Below are 18,207 nucleotides of genomic sequence, written 5' to 3' on the forward strand. Positions count from 1 at the left end.
CCAGGTGCTGAAGGGTTCTACCTACATACCGATCTTCACATTGTCGGCATTGAAAGAAATAGATAAGGTTACTTTTACTAAGGGTAGGTAGAACATCCTTCTTCACACTGAACGCACGCACTGTCCCAAATATGACGTACAGCTTGACGCACGGATAAGATGGACATACGATACCACGAACATCCTTCTCCACGCGCGCAGAACCGGCGCCAACCCAGGGTAAACGGAGCACCACTGGGCAAAGGTCAGGTCCAAATTGGATCGGCTTGTCTGTCGCCGGTTTTTCGTTGATAAGCTTGGCCAGAAATTCCTTTGGATAGCCGTTGTTCGTAAATATTGATGTCAGTCTGTCTAATTCGTCCTGCAATAGATGAGGGGTCGATGTGTTAACAATGTAACTTAATTTGCTCACTATGTTCTTGTCGCTATTATTATTTCCTTCGAGTTTTGTGTCGTGCTGAACTTGATACTTTTTCCACCTTGTCACGAGTGTTGTTATCTCATATCTTTACGCTATATAAGTTTTAGTCTTTCCAACTTGAGCCATTCCCTGTATAATCCTTGATGAGAAGGGACCGAAAACGTTCGGATACTTTGACAAGTGCCTTATTTTGACTGGATGTGTGTTTGCGTGGATACCTACGACCCAACACGTACCTTCGTTATTAAAATAATAATAATAATAATAATTTGGAAAGGATGGGAGAACTTCAAATTCAAAGGATCAGTCGGGGAAGTGAACTGCCTGAAAAGAGAAAAAACGCCAGACCCACCAGGACTCGAACCTGGGACCCTGCTTGTCATGAGCAATGCTCTAACCACTGAGCTATGGGACCAGGCTGAACCTAGAAGGCGCTGACAATTTTTTCACTCCAAATGCAGCTCACAACACGTGCCACACATACTGATGGCACTTGGGTCATTTTCCCTCCCCCAGGGGACCAACCACGGTCAGTTTCTGGAAACTACCAGGAGTGAAAGAAAGTGATTAAATTTGGAAAGGATGGGAGAACTTCAAATTCAAAGGATCAGTCGGGGAAGTGAACTGCCTGAAAAGAGAAAAAAACGCCAGACCCACCAGGACTCGAACCTGGGACCCTGCTTGTCATGAGCAATGCTCTAACCACTGAGCTATGGGACCAGGCTGAACCTAGAAGGCGCTGACAATTTTTTCACTCCAAATGCAGCTCACAACACGTGCCACACATACTGATGGCACTTGGGTCTTTTTCCCTCCCCCAGGGGACCAACCACGGTCAGTTTCTGGAAACTACCAGGAGTGAAAGAAAGTGATTAAATTTGGAAAGGATGGGAGAACTTCAAATTCAAAGGATCAGTCGGGGAAGTGAACTGCCTGAAAAGAGAAAAACGCCAGACCCACCAGGCCTCGAACCTGGGACCCTGCTTGTCATGAGCAATGCTCTAACCACTGAGCTATGGGACCAGGCTGAACCTAGAAGGCGCTGACAATTTTTTCACTCCAAATGCAGCTCACAACACGTGCCACACATACTGATGGCACTTGGGTCTTTTTCCCTCCCCCAGGGGACCAACCACGGTCAGTTTCTGGAAACTACCAGGAGTGAAAGAAAGTGATTAAATTTGGAAAGGATGGGAGAACTTCAAATTCAAAGGATCAGTCGGGGAAGTGAACTGCCTGAAAAGAGAAAAAACGCCAGACCCACCAGGACTCGAACCTGGGACCCTGCTTGTCATGAGCAATGCTCTAACCACTGAGCTATGGGACCAGGCTGAACCTAGAAGGCGCTGACAATTTTTTCACTCCAAATGCAGCTCACAACACGTGCCACACATACTGAAAAAAAAAAAAAAAAAAAAAATTGTCAGCGCCTTCTAGGTTCAGCCTGGTCCCATAGCTCAGTGGTTAGAGCATTGCTCATGACAAGCAGGGTCCCAGGTTCGAGTCCTGGTGGGTCTGGCGTTTTTTTCTCTTTTCAGGCAGTTCACTTCCCCGACTGATCCTTTGAATTTGAAGTTCTCCCATCCTTTCCAAATTTAATCACTTTCTTTCACTCCTGGTAGTTTCCAGAAACTGACCGTGGTTGGTCCCCTGGGGGAGGGAAAAAAGACCCAAGTGCCATCAGTATGTGTGGCACGTGTTGTGAGCTGCATTTGGAGTGAAAAAATTGTCAGCGCCTTCTAGGTTCAGCCTGGTCCCATAGCTCAGTGGTAAGAGCATTGCTCATGACAAGCAGGGTCCCAGGTTCGAGTCCTGGTGGGTCTGGCGTTTTTTCTCTTTTCAGGCAGTTCACTTCCCCGACTGATCCTTTGAATTTGAAGTTCTCCCATCCTTTCCAAATTTAATCACTTTCTTTCACTCCTGGTAGTTTCCAGAAACTGACCGTGGTTGGTCCCCTGGGGGAGGGAAAAAGACCCAAGTGCCATCAGTATGTGTGGCACGTGTTGTGAGCTGCATTTGGAGTGAAAAAATTGTCAGCGCCTTCTAGGTTCAGCCTGGTCCCATAGCTCAGTGGTTAGAGCATTGCTCATGACAAGCAGGGTCCCAGGTTCGAGTCCTGGTGGGTCTGGCGTTTTTTCTCTTTTCAGGCAGTTCACTTCCCCGACTGATCCTTTGAATTTGAAGTTCTCCCATCCTTTCCAAATTTAATCACTTTCTTTCACTCCTGGTAGTTTCCAGAAACTGACCGTGGTTGGTCCCCTGGGGGAGGGAAAAAGACCCAAGTGCCATCAGTATGTGTGGCACGTGTTGTGAGCTGCATTTGGAGTGAAAAAATTGTCAGCGCCTTCTAGGTTCAGCCTGGTCCCATAGCTCAGTGGTTAGAGCATTGCTCATGACAAGCAGGGTCCCAGGTTCGAGTCCTGGTGGGTCTGGCGTTTTTTCTCTTTTCAGGCAGTTCACTTCCCCGACTGATCCTTTGAATTTGAAGTTCTCCCATCCTTTCCAAATTTAATCACTTTCTTTCACTCCTGGTAGTTTCCAGAAACTGACCGTGGTTGGTCCCCTGGGGGAGGGAAAAAGACCCAAGTGCCATCAGTATGTGTGGCACGTGTTGTGAGCTGCATTTGGAGTGAAAAAATTGTCAGCGCCTTCTAGGTTCAGCCTGGTCCCATAGCTCAGTGGTTAGAGCATTGCTCATGACAAGCAGGGTCCCAGGTTCGAGTCCTGGTGGGTCTGGCGTTTTTTCTCTTTTCAGGCAGTTCACTTCCCCGACTGATCCTTTGAATTTGTAGTTCTCCCATCCTTTCCAAATTTAATCACTTTCTTTCACTCCTGGTAGTTTCCAGAAACTGACCGTGGTTGGTCCCCTGGGGGAGGGAAAAAGACCCAAGTGCCATCAGTATGTGTGGCACGTGTTGTGAGCTGCATTTGGAGTGAACAAATTGTCAGCGCCTTCTAGGTTCAGCCTGGTCCCATAGCTCAGTGGTTAGAGCATTGCTCATGACAAGCAGGGTCCCAGGTTCGAGTCCTGGTTGGTCTGGCGTTTTTTCTCTTTTCAGGCAGTTCACTTCCCCGACTGATCCTTTGAATTTGAAGTTCTCCCATCCTTTCCAAATTTAATCACTTTCTTTCACTCCTGGTAGTTTCCAGAAACTGACCGTGGTTGGTCCCCTGGGGGAGGGAAAAAGACCCAAGTGCCATCAGTATGTGTGGCACGTGTTGTGAGCTGCATTTGGAGTGAAAAAATTGTCAGCGCCTTCTAGGTTCAGCCTGGTCCCATAGCTCAGTGGTTAGAGCATTGCTCATGACAAGCAGGGTCCCAGGTTCGAGTCCTGGTGGGTCTGGCGTTTTTTTCTCTTTTCAGGCAGTTCCCTTCCCCGACTGATCCTTTGAATATGAAGTTTTCCCAATCCTTTACAAATAATAATAATAATAATAATAATGTTAACTGGTTTGAGGGAAAGAGACAAACGGAAATAATAATAATAATAATAATAATAATCGGAATGTGGATGATGTCCGCGTTGTGCCCCTGGTTGTTGGGGCGCTTGGTGGACTGACTGGTGTGTCCCTGTCACACTTTGTGTTGGCATTGGCAGGCACTCTGCGCATTGAAAGGGCTCAGCAATGTGCTATCCTGGGCACGCTGAACATTGTCAAGTCCGTTCTTGGCATTCGGCATTAGGCTCCTCATGTTACGGGTAGAGCTAGTCCGTATAAACCTCCAATACCGCATTTGCTTTGACATCCATGAATGTGCAGTATGACGGTCCTCACAACCTGATTTTTCTCTTGCCATTTGAGTATGTCCGGCATTCATCTCTTCCTTTATTTCTATTCCTGTACTGGTAGTCCATTTTTGTGATTACTCTTTTTGTATTCGAATATGTCCTGTCCTCCTCCATCTTTTTGTATTCGAATATGTCCTGGCCTCCTCCATCGTTCTGCTTATTTCTGTCCGTCTCTCAGTTTCTGCGTCGGCTTTCAATATTTTTGCTTTGGTTTTTACAATCCTTTTTGCTTCGGTCTTCATTGCGCTGGCCATTTATCTATTTTTTTTCTCTCATTACCCTTGGTCTCTTTTGGCCCGCTGATGGGGTTCTTACCTCATGTCATGACAACGTGAGTGAAATAAAGCCAACTCCATAATAATAATAATCCCAGCAGAGGCCGTTCAACATTTTCTTCAGACATTCTAACTCCTATGAATCCACACAGGCGGGTGGGTCGCAACCCTCACTGTAACCCACACACTTCACGTACAAACTAGCACTTATAATAATAATAATAATAATAATAATAATTTGGAAAGGATTGGGAGAACTTCAAATTCAAAGTATCAGTCGGGGAAGTGAACTGCCTGAAAAGAGAAAAAACGCCAGACCCACCAGGACTCGAACCTGGGACCCTGCTTGTCATGAGCAATGCTCTAACCACTGAGCTATGGGACCAGGCTGAACCTAGAAGACGCTGACAAGTTTTTCACTCCAAAGGCAGCTCACAACACGTGCCACACATACTGATGGCACTTGGGTCTTACCAGGTTCGAGTCCTGGTGGGTCTGGCGTTTTTTCTCTTTTCAGGCAGTTCACTTCCCCGACTGATACTTTGAATTTGAAGTTCTCCCAATCCTTTCCAAATTTAATCACTTTCTTTCACCTCTGGTAGTTTCCAGAAACTGACCGTGGTTGGTCCCCTGGGGGAGGGAAAAAGACCCAAGTGCCATCAGTATGTGTGGCACGTGTTGTGAGCTGCCTTTGGAGTGAAAAACTTGTCAGCGTCTTCTAGGTTCAGCCTGGTCCCATAGCTCAGTGGTTAGAGCATTGCTCATGACAAGCAGGGTCCCAGGTTCGAGTCCTGGTGGGTCTGGCGTTTTTTCTCTTTTCAGGCAGTTCACTTCCCCGACTGATACTTTGAATAATAATAATAATAATAATAATAATAATAATAATAATAATAAGGTTACTTTTCAACGGATTTTGTTTTCTGATTTAGCTCTCTTGCTATTACTGTACCTGCTTGTGTTAAGTCTCATTCTCGCAGATTAGTTGTATAATACATTGTACATGCACAATTGTAGATTTGCTGTTCACAGTTTTTCTCTCTTCTTTCTTTCTTTTTTCTCAGTCTCCCTTATTATATTTTCTTCACATACAATAGCAGTTCTCCCATGGTCTTAAATGACCCGGGATGCTGCATAATACAAACACAAAACCAATAAAGCCACCCCCATAATAATAAGACCTACTCCGAGTCTCCCCCCCCCCCACAAGTCTCTCTACTTCATATGGAAAACCAGGAAATCCGCCATATGAGCCGCAATCAGCGAAAACGACCCTTAAAGGTTTCGTTATTAATTCAAGAAAAAGGTCGATTTGTGACGTTCAACGATTTTTTGATCGCGCTGCGAACAGCTTGACGGGTTCTTCTTGAACTATCATTAATTTTGTTTCCCTATATCACATCGTGATACCTGATTATGTTCATTTTCTGTCCTACCTATCTTTTCTTGTATTTGGTGCTTGGTCCTGCAGCTGAACGTGAGACATATAGTCGGAGGAGGTAGGTCCAATTCATCAGCAGGCTGCTTCGGCTTCTCGCTGTATTATCAGGTCTCCATCTTGTTCCTGTCTTCCCAATCTGTACTCTGCAGGTCTTTGCACTTCAGTGCTAATAATTTAAAACTAAAATTAAGGTCCTACCCCTGTAAGAGTGCAAATTTATGCTCCAATATTTCGACTACCAAATTATGCCAATAATCATGCTGCCCTATTCCGCGTAGCCTCTTGCTTATAGCCAGCGATGCTCTATCCCTAGTCTACATGTTTGGTGCAGCCGTAATCTATTAATACCTAGGTTGTTAGGACAAGAACACGCACTGTGGACCATGGTTTGTGGACAGTGTTATAGTACTACAATAGCAGTGCTACCATCACGCCATAAACGTATTCCGTACCCACGAGCTTTGCAAAGCCGATATTTTGATAATGTACCGTGAGACATGCACTGATGGTACCACCACTTCGTAGAATGCCTCACGTTCATTTCTGTGCTCCTGTCCTAATTCTCGTCAGCTATGTACTTCAGCAGTTCAATTCCGTGCTCCAGTCCTCATTAGTCTCGTGAGTTTGTGTACTCGTTTTGCTGTTTGTTTGGTTTATTTAAATTCGCACAATAACTTCAGCTATTCTCTCCTCCCTCTTCTGAGTTTGACTCTCCACCGGCCTTCTCTCCTCCCATCCCCGGCCTTACATTGTCTTGGGCCTCTACTGCCCCCCCCCCCCCTCTCCCCACCACCATCACCACCCAACGCACACACTACATTGTCACATGGCACAACTCAACCATTCGCTGCCCTGTTATTGAGCACTCCGGCTCCTTTGGTCTCGGGAATCCAAATATAATCAATCAATTAATCAATCAAACGATAGTTCAATGATTTTTTCTTTACACACCGCCACTTACGCTTTATGTGATTCCATACCGGCTGTTGCGACGCAGCCCCAAGGGTTCCTAAATGTAGAAAACTGTATTCTAGCACCCCTCTTTCTGTGGAGGTTTTCTCAAGATGACTCTAGTATAAGATAAAATGGTTAGTGTCGACGGCACTGTCGAAGTTACCTAGACATAATACGTTATGTTAGATAATGTCTTACCGACTGGTTGCGTGCCACTGGTACGTGCACACCCATAATTTAGGTAGACCAAAATCCCAATGTACAGCCACAGCTGTACCGGTATCTGCAATGCAGCCATTCGCGTCTCGATGCGAAACGTCTACAAACCTGGTCACTCGTCACTATGCTCAGAGAAGTACGTCTGCAAACTTTTTCACTCGTCTCTATGCCCAGAGAATTAAGTAGCCTTCACCTACTATTGAAAACATTACGCTTTTAGTTGTGCCAGAGACTTCGAGCTACATGTAAGTAGTCCTGATTTCTCGTGATGTCCGTGGTACAAAGAAGTACGATGAGCCCTCCGTGACCAGCTTTGTTTGTCACCTGCTAGTACAACAGTGGAGAGTACACGACGTATTAGCACATCTCTGGTTAGCTTCCAGCTTACAGCTTATTACCACCTGCTTGGTTTTGTACCAACAGAAATGAAGGAGAAAGATCTGTCCGCTTACATTCGTTCTCATCATCGTCTGTCATGTACTGTTCGTGTGATTTCGTACAATGTACTGGCCCCATACTCCTACTACATATACTAGTGTTGCTTTTTAGCTTCCCTGCACTTGTCTTTTGTTACCACCACGTATTAGCATATCTCTGCTTAGCTTCCTCCTTAACAGCTTATTACCACCTGCTTGGTTTTTTACCACCAGAAAAGAAGGAGAAAGATCTGTCTGCTTGCATTCGTTCTCATCATCGTCTGTCATGTACTGTTCGTGTGATTTCGTACAAGGTACTGGCCCCATACTCCTACTACATGTACTAGTGTTGCTTTTTAGCTTCCCTGCACTTGTCTTTTGTTAACACCACGTATTAGCACATCTCTGGTTAGCTTCCTCCTTAACAGCTCATTACCACCTGCTTGGTTTTTTACCAACATAAATGAAGGAGAAAGATCTGCCCGCTTGCATTCGTTCTCATCATCGTCTGTCATGTACTCTTCTCGTGATTTCGTGCTAAGTACTGGCCCCATACTCCTACTACTACTGTTGCTTTTTAGATTCCCTGCACATTTCGTTTGTTTTGCATACACTGCACAGTGATATCTGCTGAGCACATGGCGTGCATGAGTCACCCTGCACATGTCAGGACCTCTCACTGGAGTGCAACAGAGAAATGGAACGGAACAGGTCAGCTGCCCTGCGCAGAAATTGTGACTTAGAGCATACTAACTAGGAAAGAGTGACTGGTCAGCCTGCTTCGAGCAGGAACTGTTACTGTGACGGAGAGTGTGTGAAAAGGAGCAGCTGCGGTGCAGTTGCCCATCCTCCATATCCCCTGTCCAACAAGTTTGAGTACCAGCGGATGGTTCAATGGTCTGCTTTAACTGCAACATCTACCGTTGCAAGAAGCAGCAGGTTGCGCAATTCAGATGACACTGCGTTCATTGCGAATAGCTCGCCATCAGCATAGGTGATTAGGTGGCAGTCATGGGGTGTGTAAACCCAGGTACTGTACAAGCATGCAGTGGGACAAGACCCGCACAGAGCAGATCAATGTGTCCGTGCTTGCTCCAAGGAGTACCGTGTTTTTTCCAAAGAACACTTAAATGCCAAACATGACCTGCAGCTAGGGGAAGCACGCACAACCTGAATCGTGGCAGTGGTGGTGAGGTTCAGGGAGCTACAGTAAAATCTGTGCCTAAAGACCAGCGTGACTAGCGAGCAGCTTAGTACTACAGATCACTTTGCCAGGCACGGATGGTCTCACATTCATAATCTGCGATGAAGTGCAAACCTCTAAGAACCAGCTGCCACAAAAGACCGCTTTATCTGGCCCTTAGGGGTGGTCGCTAGTCGCAGGTGTTACTGTACATATAAGTGCAGTCAACTTCGCTTATAACGACTGCGGTTATAACGATAATTCGCGAATAACGACCAAATTTTCATGCCCAGAGCAAAGTCCCATCTACCTGTATACATACGACTTCAGATATAACGACTATCTGAATAACGACAGTTCGCAAATAGCGACATGCCTTTTAGTGCCTCGAGGTCATATACACTGCTAGTCATTATTCAGGTGACGTCCGTGATACGAAAAGTGTGACCTGCACTCCGTCAACAGCTTTGCTTCCTGCTTGACAGCTTCTTATCACCTGCTTGCCTGGTCGATTCGCAAATTATGATGATTTTCAATGGACATGATGCCATGCGATTGCTGGCTATGCAGAGAACGTGCATGGAACAGGTCAGCTGCCCTGTGCCCTAATTATGACGTGGAGCACACTAACTGAGAGATAGAGACTGGTAAGCCTGCCTTGAACAGGAACTGTGACCGGCTGTGTTTCTGAAGAAGCAGCTGCGGACCAGCTGGCTATCCACAATATCCCACGCCCTTTTCTGGTACATGCAAGAAATATCTAGTTACGATTGTATCATGCTTGATTACCACTGGATGTTTCAATGGCCTGCGCAACTGCACCATCTACCCTTGCAAGAAGTAGCATGTTACGCAATTCAGGTGACACTGCGTTCCTTGCGAGTAGCTCGCCACCAACATAGCTAATCAGGTGGTAGTCACTGAAGCGTAAGGCGCCATTCACACACGGTACAAAACCGCATACAAGCATCATGTTCTTTGAAGTGGGCATGGAAACATGCGCGAAAAGGGAAAAATCACATCAACGTTCAAAGCCATCCCGGAGCGGCTTTGAAGTCGGCTTTGAAAGCGGATTTCGGCTTTTAGTTTTCAGCCAAGTCGAAACAAGTGGTTTGGTGTGTCGAGTGCGCAGAGTTTTCGTTAGTTTTTGGAGAGTCCGTTAGTACCATGCCTCGAGTTGTCTTTTCTGCCGAGGCGGAGCTACGGCTGATAGAACTATGGGGAAAATACAAGCGAGAAAAGTGAAACTATGATGAAAAGAGCTGTTGCCGAGAAGAGTATTGCAGATGAGCTGAATCTGTGCGCAAAGCAGCTACCCGGAGTGATCAGGAAATGATATACACGGCCTATCCACGGCCGCTATCGTTCACAACTCCAGCACACACAGAGGAATACACCAGGTAGTTGTGGAGGCGTTCTACCGAGATCATACTAGCGGACCAAGAAATAGTATTTTTGAAATGTTTAGCCGTACCGGTGCGCTCAGCTCATGCAGAAATCAAATATTTTAATTCCGCTATCGTTCACAACTCCAGCACACTCAGAGGAATACACCAGTTGTGGAGGCATTCCACCAAGATCATACCAGCGGACCAAGAAATAGTATTTTTGAAATGTTTAGCCGTACCGGTACCGGTACGGTGCGCTCAGCTCATGCAGAAATCAAAATTCCGGCTCTTCGCTATGGGAGTATGGGTCACGCGGGTCACTTTTTACGTGTTTGGCATGCACTGCATTTGACTGTGTGAATGCACAGGCGTTGCAAGTGGCTTGTACCGTCATGTAAACGCGAATTGTTGCACCGTGTGTGAATGCAGCCTAAAGCCAGGTGCTGTACAAGCATGTTCACCATGACCCGCACAGAGCAGATCAATGCGTCCGAGCTTGCTCTATGCAATACCGTGGGTACTTTGCTGTTTTATTTGTTGTCAATTTTTTCTCCAAAATCAAGTAACTTCAAAGCCCAAAAGAAAAGTCAAAAACTAATCCATGTGCAGGCGCATTTACCTCATGTTTTTGAGAAAGACAGGACAAATGACTTTTTAGTCCGTCGATTGTTCATGATAGTCTCCGACGGTTACGCCGGCAATCGAGCCTCCGCCACTGCCAAAGCAGCGTGGAAGTTTTTTTGATCGCTCTGCAACCATCCTGAAAAGTGAATTGCATCGTTGTTGGTCGTAGTGAACCGTATGTACATGTCTAGAAATTTATAAGTGCCCCCATTTATGCGGCCTTCTAGTGGTCCTGTATAGTGTGCCTTGGAGGTTCTAGACCTTGCACATTTAAAAATAACTACAACGAAGTTATCAACATCAGCTTGCCGGCTTCTGAGGCATCAATCGGTGTTTAGTACTTTTATACTTGTAGAGTTTTAGGTATTCAGGGTAGCGGGTGCAGGTTTTGTGCCTGGCTTTCATCTGGTTCGACACTATTTGAATTGTGTTTAATGTTCATAAACTGCCTCCTCCCAGTTTTGTGAAACAGGGCATTTGTACAGCAGAGACTAAGAAGTCATACTCATTACAAAGCAGTTATAGTGTGTGTGTTGGGGGGGGGGGGGAGGGTGATGGGTCTTGATAACCATATGTTCCACCTCGGCCTTTTAGTAATGAAATTTTTAGGCCGATTTTTCCCTTCTTTAGCATGAATACAAGAATAAGCTGGTGACAAAGGTTTGGCACATTTGGCGACTATTATGACGGTACAAGAGGACAGCAAAACCTGATAGGATGCACTGGGCTTGTAAAACAGGGCTGTCCGGTGAGAGGCAGATGCAGGATGGGTTCCAGTGCGGATCAGCGGTTACTTGCAAGGCACGCGGCAGTCATATAAACAATATACTGGTACTGTTATCTGATGTCTGGTGTTTGTCTTCCGATACTTCAACTTCAACTAACTCGTGAACAATTACATAGGACAATAGTCATATCCCCCAGTCGTGGATGCGCCGTTTGCCCGGATGGAAAGGGGACGAGCTCCGGATTAAACACCAAAAATCTCTTCTTTCAGAAGACCCGACCGAAAGTGTTTCGGGGCAGCGACTGAAACTTCTGTCAGTGCAGGAGATATTTACTTGCATTATGAGAGCTTGTCTGCGAAAACCCAGAATACATTTGCAAGTAGATCTCTCAGACTTCGCTCACATTTTGCAGGTAGGCTTGCTTTGGGATGTAGATCGTCGTTTCAAAGCCCGCGCAAAATCTTTTGAAGCGAACCATTTTATTGGCATGCCCCTCAATATTGGCCCACTATGGGCACGATGTATGGGTTTACAAACTTGCCACGGCACAGCGTAGAAGAAGAAGCTCCGTCAAGCCAACATTACCTCACCTTGGAAGAGTTCTTGGGGCAGCACTACTTAGCCACGCTAGCATCCCAGAAGACGAGGGCAATCATCCCTTGATGCCGCAAATGATCGTCTTGAAAATAGCCAAATTACAAGCGCTGATAAAACAGCGAGCTACGTCCTCAATCAGCAAACACTATACACCGAGAGATAGAAAAACACCTCTTCTAGCACTGAGGATATGTCCCCCATCATCCTTTTGGGGTTTTGGTTGTGGTTTGGAGTGACAAGTGATCACCGCTACCTGTTTTATCACACTTATCAATCGTCTTGGGGTCACGACATCGTGAAATATAAGAATAATAAAAATTAAAATTAAAGGTTTGTGTGGTTCTCTGTTGTTTACCTACAATCATTATTGAATATCCATATCATGTCGCCATATTTGCCTGTTGGATGCTAAGTCGGATGGGTGCCAATCTCCAGCCTTCGACCGAGTGCTGCTGGATAATGCATGCATACCTGGAAATGATCCTGATAACTCAAAGCCGAAACAATCAACATTTTGAATGGTGGGCAAAGAAGACTCGCACTTCTCACATACAGCTCTGGGCCAGTGGTGTTTCGTAGGAGTTGATGCAAGACACATAAAAATAAAAAATAAAAAATTTCACGGTTCGCGTGAGACTCGGCTGAAAGCCGAGTTTTCCGCATCCGCCGTGGGAACGCCACCACCCTCTAGGATCAAAAGGCGCAGATGCAGCGCCTAAACGGTGGGAGGTGAGTAGATCAGACTCAAGACACATGCTCCCTAGCAAAGTGGTCCCCACATTTTCCTTAGTACAAAATCCCGATACTATACATAGGGATTTGGTAACACTAGATGGGTCAGATAAGGGCCGAGGAAACCAGAGAGAAGTACCCCGAACATGTTCTCAATATTCATACCATCCACGTCACTAGTACCACTACTGTTATGCACATGTTTTTAAAACAATCCATAACCACAGTGAACGGATATACTGATTATGCATGCGAAATTTAGAGAAAAGTGCTACCAAAAAGAAACAAAGTGTGAATAAAATTCTAGCGACTTTTGAAGCATAAACATAAGCAAAAAATATACACCTGCTGCAAGTTTATAACGAACGAGCTGCAATTTGCTGCTATGCAATGGATTTACTGACAGGGATGAAATGCACAGGTGGGATATATAATGTCAATGGTAATTCTTCCGGTGATATAGATATTGAGATTCGGTTACGAATCACCGTGAACGTACATGTATAGCAAATTACTTCAAAGATCTCGCTCCGAACCGTTTAGCACTGAACTTACTTGTGAAAGTTACAAATGATATCCATACTGATGCGTGACATCAGGACACAAGAGCTGCAATGAATATTTGAAACTATATCAGTAATAAATGCATGCGCTACTGGAGTTTGAGGCAGTGAGATATGAAGAAAAAACTCAGAAAGACTGCAACATATGGCGTGTTTGCCGTGAAAAAGTATACCATGATACAGTTTTGTGTAAAAAGAAAAAAAGGCCTTATAAGTTACTAGTTATAATTAACTGTCCACCAACGCAACGAATTAATAATTTTAACATCAGATAGTGAGAAAGCACGGCACAAGACTGACAAGTATATTGAGACATTTAACGACATGACACTGATCTGCCACTCCACCTGGCTTTATATTATCTCTTTACCCTGGTGGACTGTTAGTCATAGCTAGTAACTTATAGGTCCTTTTTCTCTTTACATATTACTATTGGCTCAACAACAGAGTTAAATGCTACTGTATCATTTGCATTTCGTTGAGGATATGTATCATTCGGTAAAAATTAAAAATTCCTGGGCTGTGAAAAACATTTGGCGTTATTGGATGCTGACATAAGTATGCTCTTCTTCTGTGGCCGGTCCCCCTTCCTCTGCACGCCCAGCTCCACATCCGGCACGAAGAACATCATTCTCGCGCAAATCCACACAGCCATATGCATCATTCCTAGCCAGGATCCAGCTCTCGTACGCCTCATTGGGATCCATACTAGTGCACGCGTTCTGAACCAAATCGAGTTCATCATCTTGGGAAACAGATTGAGTTCTTAGGTCCAGTTCGCAGTTAGTCAGCACTGAAAGAGGAAAACATGATATTGTCAGAACGATGGATACGTGGATTAGATACCAACTATGAACTTTGTGTCACCTTTCAGTAATGCAAATAGAGTTGCATGTTTTCACAACCTTCTGAAAATCATGCACAATTCCGAATGTATAAGTGTAAGATGAAGGGCAGGTCTATAGTGCTAAATATGGACTTCTGGGGTGTGATTAAGTTCTACGAGCACACATGATGCGCAGTTGCCAGCGATAAACAATATATCAGCACACGAAGCACAGAAGCCATATAATGTTTTCGACTCGGCCTTTCATTCCATTACTCTTCAGGTCGAATACAATGATGATTGACAAGGTAGTAAGCAAGTACTTATAACCGGCACTTTTGGCGGGCAGAGCATTGACAAAAAAAAAACACTTGAAAAATAGCGCTAATGGCACCCACTCTCACTTTACCATTCAAGCGAGTGCGCGCAACAAATGCCACCTTGCTGTGCTGGAGGCAATGTACATTGCCAAGCTGAAGCCTGAACTGTGCGTGCAAAAGAAGTATGTGCGAAAGTTGTCACTGTTTTGACATTGTAGTACCGTAGTCCCCACTGTTGTCTGATACTGGTAATATTTATTGTCTCACTGTGTACTTGGCGCCACTAGCGCTATCTTTAAAGTGCTATTTGGTCTATGCTCTGACCGCTAAATATGCTGTTGGCGCCACTAGCGCTATTTTTCAAGTGCTATTATTGTCAATGCCTTGCTCGTCAAAAGTGTCGGTTATGAGGACTTGCTTATTACCTTGTCAATCATGATTGGATTCGACCTGAAGAGTAATGGAATGAAAGGCCTAGTCGAAATAATAATATGGCTTCTGTCCTTCGTGTGCTGATTTGCTTTCCTCCAACCAAAAATCTATTTAAGCAATATATCGCGAGACATTATTTTCATGATCGATGATGTATATAAAGTTTATGATGGTATCTGCCCATGATGCACAATGCACTGACGCCTGTAGGAATGCATGTCTTATTGTTCCACACAGGAATTTCGAGTTAGAGAGGCCAGACTGAAGCGGTTACGTGATCATTTTTCGATGGTAAAGTATTTCTAAGAAACGTGTCCAGAACATCACTCTTGGAATTGTAAGATGAATGCTGTAGTACCATTTGGTAAAGTTTTGAAACCTCTGAATGTATCAATTTCGCTTTCTTCCAGAAAAGAAGGAAAAGGAACCCTATTACTATTCAGAAGCTCCAAATTTGGACGTTACGTACCAGGATCAGGTTTCGCGGGTGTCAACTTTAATTTCCATAGCAGGAAAACCGTCGCAGCCAGCACCAGCAGTCCTGCGCCAGACCCTCCCGCAATTATCGCTGCAGATTTGGAGCGGCTTGCGCTACCTTGGTAGCCACTGGTTGCGTCGACTTGATCAGTTGTTGGTGCTATGAAAATAGGGAAAACATCACCAAGAACAGATTCTGGACAACATATAATCTTATAAGTATTTTTGGTGCGAGGAACCATATCGTTTTCTGGTGAAATGTAGATGTAGGTGACCAACATTTTCTTTACATACAGTGACTATTCTACCTTTTTAGTTGCCAGATTCCCCGGAAATACCGAAAATACAGTTCCACCGAACATAACGTGTTATACAGTAACCATAAAATCCAATCTGTTACAGGTAGAATCATAAAGAGAAGTTAACTCAATTGATATAAGAGAACAGCAAGACGTATGAAGGAGGAGAATCGGTAACGTTGTTGGGTTTTGAACGATTCGAACGAAACGTTCCACCATCTATTGAGGGGTGAAATTCATGCCAACTCGAGGCTACAGATGTGCAACAAATGTGCCAACCTTGATGCAACGTGGTGATGCGAGTGGAGGTCGATTGAGCACTGTCTCCATAGGCATTGCTTACATAGGTGGTGACATTATAGGTCATGCCTGGAGCCAGGCCAATCAAGGTAACATTTTCAGACGCGTTGCACACTGGTATCGATGTCATATTCCCAGACATATCATTTGCAGGCCTTCCGTACACACAATACTGGAGTATGGGAAGGTTGTTGCCTTCTGTTCGGCCTATAAAGACAGTGATGGTAGTACTTGAGAGGACGTAATTGTCAGGCGATGTTGGCGCTAATAAAAACATATTCAGATCACGTATGTATCAGTAAATTGTTCATACGTTACATAGTATTTGCGGTCTGCATTAAAAAGGCCTGATAATATTCCAATGCATTTTTGTGGAGAAGGAAATCTCCCATGGGATAATTGAGAAGAAACGTTTTTTTTTCATTTCTCAACTTCTTCTCTTTGATCACTGCACCATCAACCAAATGAATTGGGCACACGGGTAACTAATCCCTTACCTGATTCAGCAATCCTTGACCTGAGAATCATGCAATTGACATAGGAACGTCATTTGGGGAAAGAGACCATGCAAAAAGGAATGTGCGAGGTACAATACGAATCTCACAAATTTCTTCACCCCTGTTCGTGGTCGGTGTTTGATATAATGATATCCCTTACCTTTAGGCACTGTTCCAATGCTGACTACAGGGGACATGCTACTATTGTGTCCGATCGTAGTTTTGAAGAATGCTCTGACCCTGTACAAAGTATTGGTTTCCAGGCCCGACAACACGATTGACTCATTATTGTTACAAACTACAGTTGGTTTAGCCACAGTGTCATTTTTGTCGTACACAAAGCAGAATTCTGGTACCCAATCTCGTAGTATCTGTGGCTGCAATATGCGTGCATATATTCCAGTGTCCGTTGAGTTGACAGCTATGCTTGAGGGCGCTATAAAGCAGAGAACACAGTGAAGCACGCACAGGATACAGTGAAGCACGCACAGAATGCCACTGAACAATACATCTACATGTACATACATGTTTTTTTCCCTTTGCGAATGATACCTTTATAACAGCGTGTTTCTGGCCGTGCTGCGGAGACCTCAGGCGGCAGATCCATAAACGCCCCATCATTGATTTCTTGATTTTAATTTCACGGATCCTCCAGAGGCAGACACATGCCTATCGAAGGGAGTCTCCTAACTAAATATGGAAAATGAGAAAGTATGTTCATAGGGGAGAAGAGGTAGAAGACTAGAATATAGAGTACAAACGAGCACACCACCGGGACTCGAACCAGGGGCCTTGCTATTTGCGAACAATGCTATAACCAACTGAGCTACAGTATGACTCTTATCCACAGTGATGGTAAATCTATCCGTCTTGGATCAATTCGTATCTGGCTTGCATCATGCTGGCAACTCGGACCAATCAAGAGGGCCCTGGGCCATTCGCTTGATATGATGGGGGGCGCATCAAACTATGTCCACTGCGAGCAAATACAAATTGCAATTTCAAATTTGGACTTCACGGAGAATTTCAAAGTTGTTAGGAAATTAGAGGCCACATGCCACGTACTGCTCTTTTCTCTCCGAAACTCAACACTTGCAAGTCAGATATGAAAGAAAGAAAAAATCATCAGTGAAAAATTCTCCGTGAAGTCCACATTTGAAATTGCAATTTGTATTTGCTCGCAGTGGACATAGTTTGATGCGCTCCCCATGATATCAAGCGAATGGCGGAGGGCCCTCTTGATTGGTGTCAGTTTCCATTATAATGCAAGCCAGATATGAATTGATCGAAGAAGGTTAGATTTACCATCACTGTGGATAAGAGTCATTCTGTAGCTCAGTTGGTTAGGTCATTGCTCGCGAATAGCAAGGCCCCTGCTTGGAGTCCCGGTGGTGTGACTGATGATTTTTTCTTTCTTTCATATCTGGCTTGCAAGTGTTGAGCTTCGGAGAGAAAAAGCAGTACATGGCACGTGGTCTCTAATTTCCTAAAAACTTTGAAATTCTCCGTGAAGTCCAAATTTGAAATTTCAATTTGTATTTTCCAGCAGTGGACATAGTTTGATGCGCTCCCCAGGATATCAAGCGAATGTCCCAGGGCCCTCTTGATTGGTGGGAGTTGCCAGCATGATGCAAGCCAGATATGAATTGATCGCAGAAGGATAGATTTACCATCACTGTGGATAAGAGTCATACTGGAGCTCGGTTGGCTAGAGCATTGTTTGCGAA

At 44.7% G+C, this 18,207-nt stretch overlaps 1 protein-coding gene across 1 annotated transcript; it reads right to left on the bottom strand.

Annotated features, from left to right (window-relative positions):
* Positions 1-12,952: 12,952 nt before the first annotated feature.
* LOC135825894 (uncharacterized) lies at positions 12,953-16,905 on the bottom strand. The gene is made up of 4 exons (XM_065338528.1): positions 16,641-16,905; positions 15,963-16,247; positions 15,377-15,544; positions 12,953-14,122 (listed from the first exon to the last, which is right to left on the bottom strand). Exons 1-4 carry the CDS (start codon positions 16,675-16,677, stop codon positions 13,869-13,871), a joined length of 744 nt encoding a protein of 247 aa, XP_065194600.1. The 5' UTR covers positions 16,678-16,905; the 3' UTR covers positions 12,953-13,868.
* Positions 16,906-18,207: the final 1,302 nt, after the last annotated feature.

The sequence above is a fragment of the Sycon ciliatum genome, chromosome 10 (genome assembly GCF_964019385.1).
Source record: "Sycon ciliatum chromosome 10, ocSycCili1.1, whole genome shotgun sequence".
Taxonomy (NCBI): Eukaryota; Metazoa; Porifera; class Calcarea; order Leucosolenida; family Sycettidae; genus Sycon; species Sycon ciliatum.